The sequence below is a fragment of the Lipotes vexillifer genome, unplaced genomic scaffold (assembly GCF_000442215.2).
Source record: "Lipotes vexillifer unplaced genomic scaffold, Lipotes_vexillifer_v1.1 scaffold675, whole genome shotgun sequence".
In the NCBI taxonomy this organism is placed as follows: Eukaryota; Metazoa; Chordata; class Mammalia; order Artiodactyla; family Lipotidae; genus Lipotes; species Lipotes vexillifer.
In genome coordinates, this window is record NW_006794000.1 from 749345 (window position 1) to 767712 (window position 18368).

Here is an 18368-nt window from a genome sequence, read left to right on the forward strand (position 1 = left end):
GACGCGCAGGCTCAGCGGCCATGGCTCACGGGGCCCAGCCGCTCCGCGGCACGTGGGGTCTTCCCGGACCGGGGCACGAACCCGTGTCCTCTGCATCGGCAGGCGGACTCTCAACCACTGCGCCACCAGGGAAGCCCTTTCATGTGTATTTTAAAGGGATTAAGAATACAGTTAGTATTAATTCAGTTAAATAAAAAATATAAATACATTCCATGACATACCTTTATTTATTTATATTTCACTTTTTACCAGCAAGGCTTTCAGAGAGCAACATGTGGTTCTTTTCCTTCAAGAGTGAAGAAGAAATAAAGCATGGCTCTTGCTTATTTTAGCCAATTATAAAATGCCACAGTTTCAGCACATTAACCTCTGACCTACTACTTCCTTATCTCTGGCCAGTTTTACTTGCCAGAACAAGAGGTAAATTGGTTTACTTCAGAACAGGTTTGGTTTTATTTATTAATTTTTAATTCTAAACTCATTGTTATTCAAAGTGTGGAAGTTCCCATGATAAACTGTACTTTAATTATCAGAGAAAAGTCCTGGTTTTCCCATAACCATAGTTATGAGTGTGGAATTCTCAACATGTCCTCTTGTTATTATTGGCATTTTTTTTTTTTTTTTCCAGTACGTGGGCCTCTCACTATTGTGGCCTCTCCTGTTGCGGAGCACAGGCTCCGGACGCGCAGGCTCAGCCACCATGGCTCACGGGCCCAGCCGCTCCGCGGCATGTGGGATCTTCCCGGACCCGGTCACGAACCCGTGTCCCCTGCATCGGCAGGCGGACTCTCAACCACTGCGCCACCAGGGAAGCCCTATTGGCATTTTTAAAAAGATAAAGTCCTGGGCAAGAGAGTAATGTCTTCCCCACCCAGAATACTTTCTTAGAATAGAAAAAAAAAAAGCTTAATTCCTCTCACAGCTGCTACTCCTGTTCATTGATAACTACATGAGGCCATAAAAAGTGGCCATATGAAGCCTTGTTTCAGTGGACTTTCCTTTAGGTTAGATCAATACTCCCTTACACTGCATAACTTCACATGGGTGACATAATGAAGATTACAAAATTTGTGATTGTTTCAATAAGAAATATATATATATATATATATATATATATATACAGAGATACAGAAAAAGAGAGAGAAAGTGGGGTAGAGGGAGGGTGGGAAGAGAAATCAAGTATTAATATATATGTTAGGCTATATATATATATATATATATATATATATATATACAGATACACACATATGTGCTTAAAATTTATATATATATATATATATATATATATATATATATACACATACACACACATATGTGCTTAAAATTTATCTTTAGAATGTCTACACCTACATAAAACAGGAAAAAATGCCTTAATGAGTCAGAGGGTGGAAGGTTGATCTGTTAGGGACTCTTTACAAATATCATGTGCATGTGCCCAATGATTAATTTGACTACCATGAATTTCATATTTCTTCTACCAGTTCTCAAAATGATAAAGTATCATTTTTGTTTACAACATGCAGTTAATATCATTCACACTGACAACTGGCCTGTTCAGGTGATTAACATTTACAACTCTAAGCTTCTCTGTACTCACTAATATCTTTTTAAACATTAACTGCACTTTTAAAGCTACTTAATGTATAGAGACATAATGTTGCCAAAGGGACATACACAACTCATTTACACTGACTAGTAAGACTAGTGTAGATTTGTTTGACAAGCCTTCTTGGAAAACTTGAGAGCTTGTGCTCTTCAGTTGGTGAAGCTTCTATGCTCTCTCAGAGACCTTAGAGTAGCAAACCTTCAAAAACAAAGATGGGCTCAAAGCGAAGTGTACACTCAAGGCGCCGTTCTCTCAGCACCTATGAAGTCATGTTTGCAGCTCTCTTTGCCATATTGGTGGTGCTCTGTGCTGGTTTAATTGCAGTGGCCTGGCTGTCAATCAAGGGATCAGAAAGAGGTAAGTCACATAGACTTGGCTACAGAAAAGTGCTCTCAGATGAATGTATACACTTTAATCTCCAGAATCCTGCCAGCATATTGTATGCATTGCTGTGCTTTCATGGGAAGGTATTTATATTGCATCCAGCTGCTTCACTGTAGTTTACTTCATAGAAATTTTTTTAACATGATATATAATTTGGATTTTAATTCAGAATTCAAATATGAGACTAAGTTTTGAAAACAAAAAATGATAATGTTCTCAGTTCCAACATATAACAAAGTAGGTTCATAGCCTGTGGGTCTGTTCTGATAGAATTTAAGTCATAAACCTATTCAAACATTGTTGACCATAGAAGAAGATAAATAGCCAAGTTAAAGAAAAAATATTGTTTATTTCTAGAGAATTATATCTTTATTCTCTTATTAGTACAACAATTTGAATTGCAACAGTATAAGGCAACTTGAATGTAATTGTGGATTTATAAAGATCTCAAGTTGCCTGAGTAGCAATTTGTGATTGACAGAAAAAAAAAAAAAAGAAAAGTTAATTCTTATTTAGAGCCAAATTACCTGTACCAACTGCTTTGAAAAGATCTCCAATTGTATTATCTTGTTACAACAAACCTATGAGTTAGTTGTTATTGTTACCCTCATTTTATAGGTGACAAATCAGAGACAGAGAATTTAGGTAACTTGCTTAAATTTGCAACATTGCCAGGAGGTGCAAACTAGACAGTCCAACTTTAGAACTTGTGCTCTTCTTTACCATTTATTCATTTCTAAGATAATTTTTAAAAAATGGCAGCATAGCAGAAACTTCGGTATTGGATTTATTTTTTCTGAGAATATTTTCACATTTAAAAAAAAATGATGAATTATATATAGGCATATTAATCCCTTCTGAAAACTCTCAGGGCAAAACCTTTTATATGTGAATGATTTTGGTTTTACCAAGAAAATAAAATGCTCAGCCTTTGAGTTAGTTCTTTTCCCTTAGTAAATAAGTAAATTAGAATGTAATAAATATGATTTATAGTTTTATAAAATAAGTCCAATATAATTTCTGGTTTATTTAACTACTATAGCTACATACAGGAATATATTTTAAGGAGAAAGAAGGCTTGTGATATTTTATATAATTATAAGAACAAGTTAATAAATTATAGAAATTCACTGAGACTTTTAGAAAAGAGGCTGCTTTGGTCTTACTTAAATACTGTGAATAACTTCAAGGATATGTAATTATTTGGAAGTCTATTGGAAGACTTGATGTTCAATAAAAATACCAAAGTTAGTTATTTTACCAGAAAAATAAAAAATAAATATTTATAAATGTTAATATGATTTAATTGTGAACAACTGAATATAAGAAGGGATTTGAGATAGGCAATAATAGAACACTAGAGGATATAAGACATTCTACTTTCAGTACATATTTTTACTTAAATATACTCAACACTTTTTATTGGAAACCATTGTAGACTTTTAAAAAGTTGCAAAAATTGTAGATAATCATCCAGCTTCCCCTAATGTCAATATCTAGTACACACATAGTACAATTGTCACAACCAAGAAATTAACATTGTTACAATGTTATTAACTGAACCAAACACTTTATTCAACTTTCACCAGTTTTTCCACGAATGTCTTTACCTGTTCAGGATCCAGTGCAGATTCCAACACTGGGTTTAATTATCATGTTTACTTAGTCTCCTCCAGTACATGACAGTTCCTCAGTCTTTCCTTGCCTTTCACTTTTAAATATGCAAGTCTAAATGTTATTTTGAATGTTTAAAAAACAAATGAAATAGTATTAATAATATGTTACATCAATTATGCAATGATAACTGTATAGACGAAGTGTAAGTTTATTGTTTAAAGTATTAATTCTACAGTTCCTTCTGGACTAGGAGATTTGTGTCAATATATGACAGATCTTGGGTTCTGAAGTCAGTCAATCCTTTGTCTAAATTCCAGATCTGTCACTTTTATCACATTGGGAAATTTTCTTAGTGAATCTATGCCCAAATTTCCCCATCTGGGAAAAGAAGAAATAACATCTTCTCATACCAGGTCAATGCATCATTATTATTACATTTACTAATGATTTCATCATTGTGTGAGTTTGACCTGAAGCAATTCATTTTAAATATAAATATATATGCAAAGAAAATAATCTCATAATGGGATTTTACTGGGCTTAGTGGCACATTTTATTTCCCATGTTTGTATTCAGATTGTTAGCTTTTTTCTTATATTTTTTCATATTGAGATAATAAATTTTCTGCAGCATTCTCAATAACTTCTCCAGTAATTACAGTCTCCATCTAATGGCAAAAGGTCATACATGCCAATTTTATAATAATTAGAATGAGAGTAGTTTCAAAGCTATGCTCCAAAGTAATACACACACTGAAATCTTCACAACAATCCACATGTAGAAAATGAGCAGTGTCCCTTGATGCCAGGTGTTCAAGAAGTATCTGAAAGTAACTACAAAACTTTTAATGGTCCACTTCTCACCGTTTCCCTGAATAAGTTCCCATAATTGGTGGAAGCTGATCATCCCTGTATCTTCCAACAGAAATCTCAATGACAAACAAACAAAAACCAAACAAAACTTGGAAGCTTGGAGAGTTGGTTAGACTTCAAAGAAAAGAAAAAAAAAAAAAGGGATAGAGAAGAAGAAGTTTAATTTTCAATCTTTCAACACAACTAGATAGCTAAAAATATGTTAAAAAATAAAAAACAGCTGATGATGAAACACGAAGACTGAAAGAAAAAAAACAAGAACTCCAAGGCCAACACATTAAACAAGAACTTTACTTCTATGTCTTAACTGGAATGTGTATATTTTCTCTTATTCATTATTCACATTTTCAGTGTTTTGTTTCTTATTAATTCATCTAGATGCAGCATTTGGAAAAAGTCATGAAGCCAGAGGGACATTGACAATAAAATCCGGAGTTACATATAATCCTAATATGCAAGACAAACTCTCAGTGGATTTCAAAGTTCTTGCTTTTGACATTCAGCAAATGGTAGGAGACCCTCTCTCCTCAACTAGTGTAAAATTTCATAACATAGTTTCACTAACCACTTGCCAAAAGATACATAGATATTGTTCTCTTTGAAAAAAATTAGTCAATAAATGTAATATGCTCAGAATATTTAAATGTATGAGACCCATCATCACAGAGAAGAAAATCACTCCAATACAGTTCTAAATAGAATATAAAGATTACTTTGTTTAAAATTTTAAACAAAATCTTAAATTTAATATGCCTTTTGTAACCTTTTGTTTTTTTAGATAGATGATATCTTTCAATCAAGTAATCTGAAAAATGAATATAAAAACTCAAGAGTTTTACAATTTGAGTAAGTATAGCTCAAATTTTTTTCTATAGATAGAAAGCACAGGATCACAAAATAGTGATCTTTTTGTTAATATTTGTAAAAGAGTGTCACTATTTTTAGGAGAAAATGGAACATTTTAAATTTTCAACATTTTCCAGGAGGATTGAGAAAAGTGGCATAGTATAAACTTTTATATTTGTAACAAGTAATAATAATAATGCTAGATAATTTATCTCATATTAACATGTTTCTCTCTCCTAAGTGCAAAATCTTTCAGAGACACATGGAGAAGGCTGAAGTTGACTGTATACAGATGCCTAGGAGTCTTGACATTTAACCTATATCAAATAGAAGCCATAAGGTACTCCATGTCATCGGAGAATGCAGTGAGACTCACTTTATAGAAAGACTAATCTCCTATCTCAGATCAGAAACAATTGAACCTGAAAGCCTGGCACCAAAGATACTTGGTACATGGTCTTCACAAAAGTCCTGACATTAGTTAAAAGAGTCCTTAGTTCTCAATGACCAAATAGAGGTAGGGAGGTCAAGTCAAAGGAAAAGGTATTATGTTTAGAAAAAGAAAAACAATGACAGAATTAGTTAATGGGCAGAAGGAAACTTTAGGCCTTGCCATTTCTTGTTGGAACAAAACGTATCCACTTAGTAGAAGCTATCATGAAAAAAAAGCACAAAGCTTCATTTTATACCAAAAAAAAAAAAAATAGAACTCTGTTTCTTTCTTTCTCACCTACTTATCTAGCTATATTTATCATTCTTTATCCCACTGCATATTCATGAGATCTTAGTCTCAGTAGCCAGTCAACCCTACCTCCATCTACTGGCTTCATTCCTATTCACAACACAGAGGCTTTGACTTCTGTTTTCCAGGGCTTATGATCTCTGATAGCCTCTTTCATGGTCTAATTTCAGGGCTATAATGACACAGGTGGACTCTCAGGAAAGGTTATTATTATTTTCTTTTGTTTGTGTGTTTTCCTCAAAGCGCTGTTTTAAAATATTTATTCAGTATTTATTCTGTGAAGGTAAAACCATGCATGAAAGATTTTATTTCACTTTATTTCTCTGCTTTGGAATGAGTGGAACCAATTTCTCTTTTCCAGTTTTGGAAAGGATTGAGTGTGGAGATCTGCATTAAATCTTCAATTCAAATTTAGTTCTTAAAGGTTTTAGAACTAAAACCTTGCTTAAGGAGAGGTAACCCTGGTCCTTCCTCGCCTTCCTCAGGCTCTAACCAGTGAAATTCATGCAAACCACGGTATCTAGTGCAGAGTTTATTAGGATAGTTTTGCTAATGGAACTCTTTGTCTTCTCTTGTTTACAACATGCTGGATAACTTTGTTTTTACTAGATTGGGAAAATTTTCTGAATATAGAATTTTATATAAGGTCTGGTGGTTTATCAAAACCCAAGCATTTTCTTTGATATTTATTAAGTAAACTTATGTTTCTCTAGATACTAAAATCACTATATGTGAAACTGTAAATTATTTGAGCTAAGGAATTATTTCTTTCCCTTCCTTTAAACTACCCAGGAGACTAATATAATTCCTAAACCTTGATACATATTTTATAACAATTCTCAAATAATATACTTCATCAGTGTAGAGAGACTTTCACCTCGTTGTAACTGAACTACTTTTAAATCAGAAGTGAGTTTTTAAAAGATGCAATGCAAAGGAACTTCATGAAAATGTCTGTAAGATAAATTACAGGTAGGTACTTTGGGAGACAGAGAAGAAAAGGATGAGAAAAAATCAGAAGCAGGAAAGAAAGTAACAAGCAAATGTTTAAGTTTACTTTAAATAATCACATTTAAAATGACATATTCCACTTATAGAAAAAAATGACAGACTCCTAATTACCTTTGTAAATTATTTTCACCTTAAACTCCAATTGATAAAATCAAGACACAGAAATAACTGACTTCTCAACTAACTTACAATAGCCACACCAACTGTGAAAAATACATCTAAAAACCCTTTAAAATGCCTATTTCCTTTTTTGTTACTGATTTTACTGAAATACACACCCCATGCATGTGTACATGGTCAAGTTATAGCACTCAGAATACTAAACTTAGTCATTAATCTACCTCTTCTTCCTTTTAAAAATATTATTTAATGTCAAATCTTGCTACCCCTGCTAAGTTGTGTGTGTGTGTGTGTGTGTGTGTGTGTGTGTGTGTGTGTGTGTGTAGAGCCACTCTACAGGACAAGCAAATGGTTTACCCTCATCTGGGAACACTTTCTATTATTCTGCTTTGTGGAAAGCGATTTGACTCAAAGAGCATTTAAGAGTTGATTCTTCTAGTAAAGTGCTGTTTACACTTTATGGCAATATGAAGCTTATTTTGCCCTTTGAGCACAGATAAGTCATCAAGTTAGGAAAGGAAAGACTTTTGTTTACTCAGCAACCCTAGAGGTTATCAGTATCATTAAGGAAAATAAGAGATAAGAAACACTTGATTTATTGCACACAGGTTCTCTGTATAATGATAGGATTTATCTGTTAAAAAAAAAAAAACAGACTCAGATATTCCACTGGAACAGTACTTTGAAATAAAAATGGCCATTGTTTCTTTTTTTTTTTTTCCTAAAGGAAGAATTCGCATTACCTTAATAAATTAATTCAATTTCACAGCAGTGATAGAGTTCATTACTAAACTACTAACATAATAGCTTTAGCTTTCTTATTACATGAAACACAAATGTTTATTATGGGTTTCTGATTTTTACTGTATATCTCTCTTATATCAATATCTACTCTGAATAAGAAACAAATTTTAAAGAATACAACTGTATGTGGATATAGGATCTGTCACTCCTGTCCTTGCAAAGTATAAATTATTAAATTCAATTTATAATTCACAACTAAGAAAACACATCTTTCATACAAAGATGTTTTTTGCCTGAGGATGAACTTATCCAGTTACTTTCAAGTCAGTGAAAGAAAATTCCAGATTTGTATGCTTTCTACCAAAATTACCTTACCTCTTTTAATCCCTAACTCAAATAAAATAAAAGCAAGTGGTCAAACTTAATATGTGGAAGTTACACAAAGAGAAAAATCTGATTTAATCAGAATTAAAGCTATCTGCTGTGCAACCAAGGATGTAAAGATTAGAAATTGAAGACAGAGAAAATAATGGACTTTGTTCACTCTCACTTTATCTTTACCATATTGAACTCTGTCCATTTAAGAATTTTGGGGGGTGAGGTTGGTTAAGGAGACAATGAAAAGGAGGAGGCAGAGGAGGAGGAAGAGATGGAGGATGAGGGAAAATGAGAAGAAAAAGAAGAACAGGTGGCAGGGGAGGAGGAGGGAGAAAGGGAAAGGGACAGGAAGAGCGAAGCTTCTATCTCTCAAATTGTGGTGGCAATAAAATATCCATCCTCCCTCCCAATTCCAACTAGCTATTTTCTGCATCTTTTTAGTTGTAAAGTTCTGATAACAATGCAAGATGATAAAAACCTGGATCTGCATCTAGGCAAATGTGTTGTATTGTCTTTCCTATTGACAAATAGTTCATAATGGTGTTGATAGCAGTGGTATGTGGGGTGGGGATGGGAGCTATAGCAAAACACATCTGGGAAACAGAGGTTCTGGGTTTTATTCCTCTCTCTCTCTCTGATATTAATAAGCTGTATAACTCTAGGCAAGGTTACCTATATTACTCTGAGTCTCATTCTCCCTATTTATAAAATTGCAATGTTGGCCAATATCAGATGCAAAAATAGAGTCATCTCCCTTTTCTTGAGCATCTGTTTAAATAAATATGGATGAGGCCTGAGAGTTGTATTCCAGTTAAGATTTTTTTAATTGTAATTAACCGAACACCTGACTAAAAGTGCCTTAAACAACAAGAATTTACCATCTGACATCACAAGAAATCTGGAGGTTTCAGCAGAGGTTAATTCAGTGAAACAATGACAGAGACATAATCAAGAATTTAGGTGGTTTCATTGTTTTATTGTACTATCTTTAGCTTGTCAATCATAGCTTGCCTCATGGTCCCAAGATAGATGTGACAGTTCCAGCAACCACATGTAGACATAATAACATTCAACAAAGAAGAGTAGTAGTCCACTATGAACCTTTATTTGATTAAGTATAGAGAAGTTTTCAAGAAGTTTCCAATCAGCATCCCCTCATGTTCCATTGACCAGGGCCTCGTCATATGCCCATGAATAAAACTATCATTGACATGGCTGGAGAAGCCATGAGAAAATGGAGAGTTATTCTCAAACAAAATTAGAGACCGGCCAGCATGGAAAAATTAACAAGTGTGGAAGAATAGATAAAAACAGTGTCTGTGATGAAATCTATTTTTATCAAAGACAGCAGTGATTCCATGTGTGGGTAAATTTGGGGAACCCAGATCTAAATAGTTACTAAGGAGCCTTGCCATTTACAAGATTTGGATACTCTGATTTAATCAGATGATTGGAAAGTTAAACACTCTAACATTTTAAAATAACATATCTAATAGAGGTGAAATGTGCAATTATTGATCAGAGTATCCTGTTCACGTCAATCATGAGAAGCTAGCTACATAAAAAGGAATCACTTCTGCTAAACGATGAACCTGAATAGTAGCACAGAAACCAAAAAGGAATATCCTACCAAGAGGAAATGCTGATCTGCTGTGATCTTTCAGGAACATTTTTATCATGTATATAGTCTTGGAGGAAAAATAAAAAACATTTTTTGTAGGTTTTATCAAGACATATATACATACAGATACATAAAGAACTCTTCAGGAGTTGACGAAACCCTTCAAGAAACTCATTAACTTAAAGATATCACAAGGATGTGAATAAAAATGCATAAATTTCAGAACCAGCAAACATGCCATGCAAAATCTGGTTCTCCTTGGTCTGCCTCTTAAGGGTCCAAGTAAACCCTGAGTACCCCCAGCTTACTGAAGGATACAGAATGAAGACCAGAGCTAGAGTTTGTTTCCCAAGCAGTTGTATCCTAAAAGCACAGTAGCAAAGTAGAAATGTAGACAGAAGAGCAAAAATCTCTCCAGTATTTCTAGTGGGCCCAAAATTTATTCATTTTTATGATTCTTTAAACTGTAAACAAATCACCAGTGAAGAAAACTTTGAAAATGCATGTTTCAGAGAAGGCGATGAAGTGAAAGAGAAGATGACTTGGGTCATGTACTTGAACTCTAATGTTATGGTCAGAGACGAGTAGGCAAGATAATACCAACCCTTGACCATGAGACAGAATATCCCACAAATTCCCAATAATCCACTTATGCTTGTCTTCTTTCTACCCTTCTAAATCAGGGCATATTTCATTTATTTTACATTAAGAATGTAGAAGAAAATGTAGATATAAATTAGCTGCTATAAGCTTGCTATCAAGCCTTCATAAACTATATAGAAAATTTTTCTCTGAAATCAGTGAAACTACTTTAGACCTATTCCTACTTAGAAGTCATCTGTGAAAAATTACAAATTCACATTTTTCAGTTTTTCAAACAGTAAAATAAGAATAAATGTCAGGATGCCATGTGATTTGGTTTAATTTGACACAAGTATCTGTGGTCTAGCCTAGGGATTAGCATGCTAACATGGAACTCAGAAAAATCAGGTTCTGATTCTGGATATATCTTTGTGTTCTTGGAGAAACATTGTCTTTTAATTTCTCTTTCTTCCACCTGTGAAATAAAGATAATATTTTATATGACCTACTTTGTATAGGTGTAATAAGGATTAACAAGGGGATAACTGTGGAGAATTTCAAAGACACCTTACATAAATTGAACACAAATCATTTGAAGAAGGCTAACTTTTTTCTCTTATGTCATTTTTTGCTTTGCAGAAATGGCAGCATTATAGTCATATTTGACCTTCTCTTTGCCCAGTGGGTGTCAGATGAAAATGTAAAAGAAGAAATGATTCAAGGCATTGAAGCAAATAAATCCAGCCAACTGGCTACTTTCCATATTGATGTGAACAGCATTGATATTAGAGGTATCTGTGAACATTATTTGATTTCTTTGAATTGTTAAGCTATGAAATTAAAATTCTAGCTATGTACCAGCGGAGCAGTGGCATCACCCTGGACTTTAGAAACCCGTCTTATTGACTGAGGTAACACATTTACATAATAAAAACAAAATATGGAGAAACTGTTTTGGAGAAAAATATCAGTGAGAAAATGTTTGTAAAATATCAAACATGAAAAAGGTTCTGAAAATACTGGCATGCATAAATGTTTGTGGGTCTGATCACACTTTTGCCATTGGCCAAGCACACCCTGACTTTCCAGGAACCCTGCATTGGAAAGTGACACATTACTTTGTGATAGTCATATAGATATTATTAGATTACATAGTCAAGTGGCAAGTCCAGTCTCTGACTGAGGACTTAAAAGAAGGGCTTCCCTGGTGGCGCAATGGTTGAGAGTCCGCCTTCCAATGCAGGGAACACGGGTTCGTGCCCCCGTCCGGGAAGATCCCACGTGTCACGGAGCGGCTAGGCCCGTGAGCCATGGCCACTGAGCCTGTGCGTCCGGAGCCTGTGCTCCGCAACAGGAGAGGCCACAACAGTGAGAGGCCCGCGTAACGCAAAAAAAAAAAAAGAAGGAAAGGAAGTAAAAAGAGGGGATTCTGAGTTTGATTCATCCCAGTTACTTATAAAAAATAAAACTTTATTTTAAAATGATACATAATTTTAAGATAAAAATAAATCAAAGGGGAAGAGGTATAGGGCATCAAAAATAATAGCAAGACAATAATGCCTATCAATGTTAGGTTTTTCTAAATTTTCCATTTTAGTTATTTCCCATTCAATTTAATTCAACAAACATGTATACATGTATACTGAGTCCTATTTTGGTTGAAAACAATAGTAAGTTGCCAGGCCCATCCAGATCCACAATCTCATATCTGTAAACCTTCACGCTAAATATGTTTTAGAATTCAGAATTTTTTAGATGTTAGAAAGCTCATCAATATATAAATATCCACATCAAGTGGAATAAAGGCAAACACTCTATTGCCAGTTCAAATAGTTTTGCTTCAGAATGAGGTGTCAGTATAGATTTACTCTTAAAGGAAACATTAAAAACCATGCATTTTTAAAATTTTGTTATAGTGGATACAAAATTGCAGACTTCTAGTTGCTTTTCTTTACAGCATGGGTTCATCAAGCACAGTACTCTTTCACTAAGCCCCCTACTATATCCTGCCATGCCTGTTCAGTGAGAAGACAGCTCAAGCTCTTAAGTGCTTCTTCTACTGATGGTTTGGTTCCCTCTGGCAAAGCTGCTGGAGCAGATACTGTTTTGGATTTTTGTCTGATTCAAATGAGCTGAAAACTACTACTAACTATTATTAGCTACAACAGGTGGTTTTTCTATCAACACATTTACTCCTCATACCAATCTTATTACACAGTATCTTTACTACTCCCATTTTACAGATGAGACAACTAACATACAGAAAATTTAGCTATTTCGAGGTGGATTGAGGATTCTGACCCACGTGGTCTTAGCCTAATATCTGCGCTCTTAGCACTTATATTAGAGTTTCTTTGTAATAATTTTGTCTTTAAACAATGTTGATTATTTTTCAGTAGTCAATTTTCTTCTAGAAAGGTGGTATCTTGCTATCTTTATTTGAATAGGCATCAGTTTCTGGAGGGCTGCTGAGGCAAATGAATTGAGAGGTGTGCTGAAACTTATTTTCATGATTCTCTATGGTGGAACTATTTGGGAGAGGGGAGTTTGTGGTTTTAAAAACTTTATTTATTCAATAAAACTATATCCTTTGAATTAACTTAGAATAAGGATCATAAATGCAATAAACTATATCACAACATCAACTCAAGAATATGATCCAGAAGTTGAAGTTATATTTAACTTGTTGAATTATATTAAAACACATTTATAAACATAATACGAAGCTTAATTTTAGGTATTTAAGGTTAATATTCACTTACATCATGTGAATTTTCAAATTTATTACATTTTTAAATTGGTTAATAATTTCACAGTTACCTTTGATTTTTATATAGTATACTGTCAAACCAAACATAGTGAAAATTAAAATATTATCTTCTTTATGAAAATATCTTATAAAACTTATTCTATCTTCTTCATCAATAATCTACCATATATCATTTATGAAACTGCTATAGATCTTTTAGAAAGAAGACAGTGCAGTAATGAAGAAATAATTTAATAAACAACCTAGTTAGTAGAAGAGGACATACCTCTTGACCTAGTTACCATATATATTGTTTGGAATGAAAACAAATTCATTAGATCATAAGATATACTTTGGTTTTCTTTATTTTTAATATAGTTGTCATTATATCTTTAAAAATATTAAACATGTTAATGGGTGAAGAAAATAGCTAGTTTTTATCTTTTATGTGAAAAGCACTTAATACTTAAACAGTACTTAGTTCCCTGTAGATATTATCATGTGTAAGATTATTTTGGCATCCATTTGTTTCAATGCAAAACCATTGATCCTAGGTCTGACAAGATATGGTGTGTTATATTGTCCTCTTAAATATAAATTATTCTATGTAATTATGGTGAATAAATAGGTATCTTTCTTAAATGGGTAAAATAAGGCAAATATTTTGCATAGGTAAATTTATAGAGAATACATAGAGATTCTGGAAATTCATCAAATGTATCACAATCAAATTATAATTAAATAAATAAATAGGAACATTCAGGATGAGAAAGGATGAAATGGAAACTGTGGTAGATCAGATGCCCTTTGAATGAATATTCAAACTGCACTCGATGTTTTGTAATATATTTATACTCTAAGCCCTGTCTTCAAACCAGCTTTACTTTATTCCAGCGTCTTTGGAGAATTTCTCTACGATAAGTCCTGCAACAACTCCAGGTCAGTACTTATGACATTTCAAAATGTATAATTTGGTGACCATAAAACTTTATGACATTAGGCAAGGATTCAATTTTTTTTTTCTGGAGGCTCTTTCTAAATGAGATATTTAGTCTTCATATCAAAATGTATAAAGTATACATTTGGTTAGGAATAACATAGTTCATGATATTGCAAAGTTCATAGTGCCTAGCGATATATACAAGGATATGCATTTCCAATTCCAATGATCCTTTCATATTTTAAATTCTATATACATATGTATGCATATATGATGTGTGAGAGTGTGTTTGTGTGTGCGCATGTGTGTGATCTCAAAATATGGCTCTGATCATGCAGCCTTGGAAATGAAACCCTGGCATTTGTAAGGTCACTATAAATGAGGGAAAGGAGTTTAAAATATAATGAAATGATAACTTTCAAAATGTATCGTACTCTTTGGAAAGGACAATCTAAATTTTAATGTTAAATTTGCTCTATTCCAGCATTTTCTCCACCCTACATTTCTAACTACAATTGGTCACTACCTCTTCACTTTGTCTTATCGAGATCATACTGACTATCAAAAGAGTGCTTTGAGAAATTATCAATCATTTAAAAACTAACCTGAGTTATCTTAAAATGAAAAATCATTCTGTTGTAGAAAAATTATTCAAATTGAAGTCGAAAGATTTGAACACTAATCCTGTCTGTCAACTACCAGAATCACTGGGCATTTCACCTTCTGAAAATCTGCTTCCCATAAATTGTAAATAATAAAATTTTCTAAATATTTTAGAAGTCATCACAAGTATTGAATTCATATAAGAATGATTTTTAAAGTGTAAGTTGTTATAAAACTATAACCACATTACTTTTAGTGTTATCCATAATCATGACCATTTTTTATAATATTTGAAAAATCTATTTGTTTGAAGTATCTACTTGGACCAGGTACTATATATATATATATATATATATAGTATAATTGCTTTACAATGGTGTGTTAGTTTCTGCTGTATAACAAAGTGAATCAATTATACATATACATATATATATGTTCCCATATCTCTTCCCTCTTGCATCTACCTCCCTCCCACCCTCCCTATCCCACCCCTCTAGGTGGTCACAAAACACCGAGCTGATCTCCCTGTGCTATGCGGCTGCTTCCCACTAGCTATCTATTTTACGTTTGATAGTGTATATATGTCCATGCCACTCACTCACAAACATTATCTCATTTAGTTCTCAGAATGATTCTGTAGAGACCAATATTTTTTCCACTTAAAAATACATAAGTAATAAAGAATGTGCCCAGACTCACACAGCTATTAATTATCAAAGTCAGGAATTAAAAGGAATTCCTCTGGACTCCAAAGCCCATGGTCTAAGCATAGCTCAAGCTCCTATTTCAAACAATAGCAGATTAATCTAGAACATTTTACTCTACAGCCATTATTAAATTAATGAATTCTTATGTTTAGTTATTGATAATTGAAAAACATCATCTTCATTATTTAAAAAGTAAGCACATCTAAAAACCTCTGCTCTACAGCTCTAAAAATCAATAAAAACATAAAAGGTTTATTTTCAACTCCAGATACAAATTATATATTCTTAAGTTTATAAATATTAATAATTCATAGTAATTTTTAAAACTCTCAGGTAAAATATTAAACAGAAGGAATTCCTAATAATCAGTTTTAAAATGTAATTGTTATTTTTATGTCATTTATTTTTACAGACAAGCTAACTACCAGCAGTCCTCTGGCAACTCCAGGTCAGTTTTAATATTATTTCTCTTATTTTAAAACAACTTTTCACTAATATTTTATTTTGAACCCCTGAGAATTCTCTGATAGCACAGCAGTTAACAGTACCCTTATTTACTAGATAAGAAAACTAGAGCATCAAAGTTTATACTTTTAGTCTAATATTTTACCAAAAAATAACAATATATTTGAGGCAATCAAGGCCTGGATTATCTGATCTCACTTCAGTTCTTCGTCTATTAGAATCATGGTTATTACCTTTTGCTAAGAACGCCACCAATAGGATCAAAATGTCTTCCAGAAAAGATGTAGGTTTCATAGAATGTGAGGGAATTTTTTCTCTAATTATTCTCTCTGCATGCAAGGGAGACGTGCTTGCTCTCTTCTCTTAACACGGTATGGTTGCCAAACCAGTACCAAAGTTGCCTTGGATTCATTCATTCAGCAATTTTTCATTAAATGCCTACCTTGTGCCAACTCCTGGTATGATCTGTAATGTGACATTTTTTCTGGATTCCTAGTAATTGTCTACTGTACCTTTGTCTATGTGCTGGTTAACCAAAATGTCTTCTCTGGTCCTAACTTAATCTTAATGTTAAGTGGTCTGGATGTGAGCCTAATCTCTTTAGGTAAACTCCATAAAGGCAATAGTGTGTGGATCATCAGCTCCAAAAATAATACTGCCATTTTTATGTTGTTAGAATTTATATCAAATGTTATATACATACAAGGAAAGAACATTTGTGAAATTATAAATGATCTCTGAGTAACACAATACTTTTTGGATAAAATGGTTGGTGTGATGTTTGAAAAGCAGAATGATATATGAATCATTAATCAAAATGCTTTATGAAACAAGTCATCCCACCTCTAAACCTGTAGAGGTCTTTTATGGTAGGATAAGCCTGCCTGGGGTTGTATGTAGGTATTAACCATTTAGTAGCCCAACATATTGAAAAATAAAACTGATATTCAGCCCATAGTCCCTTATCCAATGTAGAAAACTATTTACAGCCTCTAAAGTCATGTTTCAACACACTTTCAAAAAATGATTTTAGGATCTATAGTGACTAATTCCTTTAATCTAAAAATAAACTGAAAAAATAATTTTAATATATTTTGAGAAATTTATTTCTAAAACTTTAAAAGTCAGCAACAAATATCTAAATTAGTGCTCTGTTTTCCATGTATCTGTCTGTTTACTGATTCACTGAGTGATTCAAATAACCCACAGTTATTGAGGACCTCTTAGGTATATAAAATGTCCTAAGAGAAATATGTGGAATGACTTAGGGGGGGGAAAAAGTGTTAAAGCAAGAAATTCTTGGACTTAAGTTTTCCCCCTTACTCTCCTAAAGACAAACCCACCAAAATTATAAAAAGTGGTTGAACCATATGACCAGTTCCTTGTAGGACTATGTCTTGTCCAAAACGTCCATAAGAAATTTGTCCACACGAAAAATATCCTTGATAATTTGGTCCTGTCCAAAATCATTTGGCATGGACCAAATATGCTCATGGGCATTTTATATAGGATCAAATTTTAAGGACCTTTTGGAATGGATCAAATGTCTTATGGACCAAAATATCTCACAGGCCAAAGGTCTTGTGACATATTGGCCAGTATCAAAAGTTGGCTAACAGCCCAGTTTCTTCTGGCCAAAGGAGATGGAGAATGGGGAACAGAGAGCATGAGGTTAATACTCAACCCGTACTTTTCTTTCCTAGGGAGTGGAATAGAAATCTCCTTTCCTACATGTAAACTATAAGAATGGGATCAGTACATATTTAGTCCTATCTTTCACTCTTTATGTAAGCATTTGATAATCAAAATGAAGACCAAAAAGTAACATACAATTTTCAAACATTGAAAGTGTGTGGGTGAATCCACCATAACCATTTCCACCAATTTCTGTACACATCAATTTTGATAAGCTACCTAGTCTTCTTGAACTTTGTATTTATTATATGAAAGACAAAGATTTAAATATATATCTTAGAGTGGTCGTGAAGAAGAGAAATAATACAGATACAAACTAATGACTGGCATAAAAAGGAACACATGCTAGATCCTTTCTCCTTTCCCCCTTCAGACTTAGACCAAAAAAAAAAAAAAAAAAAAAAAGGCAGCTGGATACTTTTTTTAAAACACTTTTCAAAAACTAAACTAAGGTTAAGACAAGATTACTGTATTCAGTAATGTTCATTTTAATCTGATCATTTATTTGACCAAAAAAACTCCTGTTATTGGAGACTGTACTAAATTACTCAATCCTCAAAACATTATAAGGTAAGTAGATGGCAAAATATCACATTCCCTCTTTTACTGGATCCATGAGTCTCCAGTCATCCTTCCCATTTATTCCTCTCATATGTCAAGATACTATAAATCTATAGAAGGGAAAG

At 33.3% G+C, this 18368-nt stretch overlaps 1 protein-coding gene across 2 annotated transcripts in view; it reads left to right on the top strand.

Moving 5' to 3' along the window:
- The first annotated feature begins 1708 nt into the window (after positions 1–1708).
- TMPRSS15 (transmembrane serine protease 15) overlaps positions 1709–18368 on the top strand; it is a 129620-nt gene continuing 112960 nt past the window's right edge. The window contains exons 1-6 of one of the 2 annotated variants that reach the window (XM_007466971.1): positions 1709–1963; positions 4858–4988; positions 5258–5325; positions 11163–11314; positions 14167–14211; positions 15935–15970. In XM_007466971.1, the coding sequence (XP_007467033.1) occupies positions 1819–1963; positions 4858–4988; positions 5258–5325; positions 11163–11314; positions 14167–14211; positions 15935–15970 (577 nt within the window). In that variant the 5' untranslated portion in view covers positions 1709–1818. The remainder of the gene's footprint in view (positions 1964–4857; positions 4989–5257; positions 5326–11162; positions 11315–14166; positions 14212–15934; positions 15971–18368) is intronic. The other variant, XM_007466972.1, reaches the window with a different exon arrangement.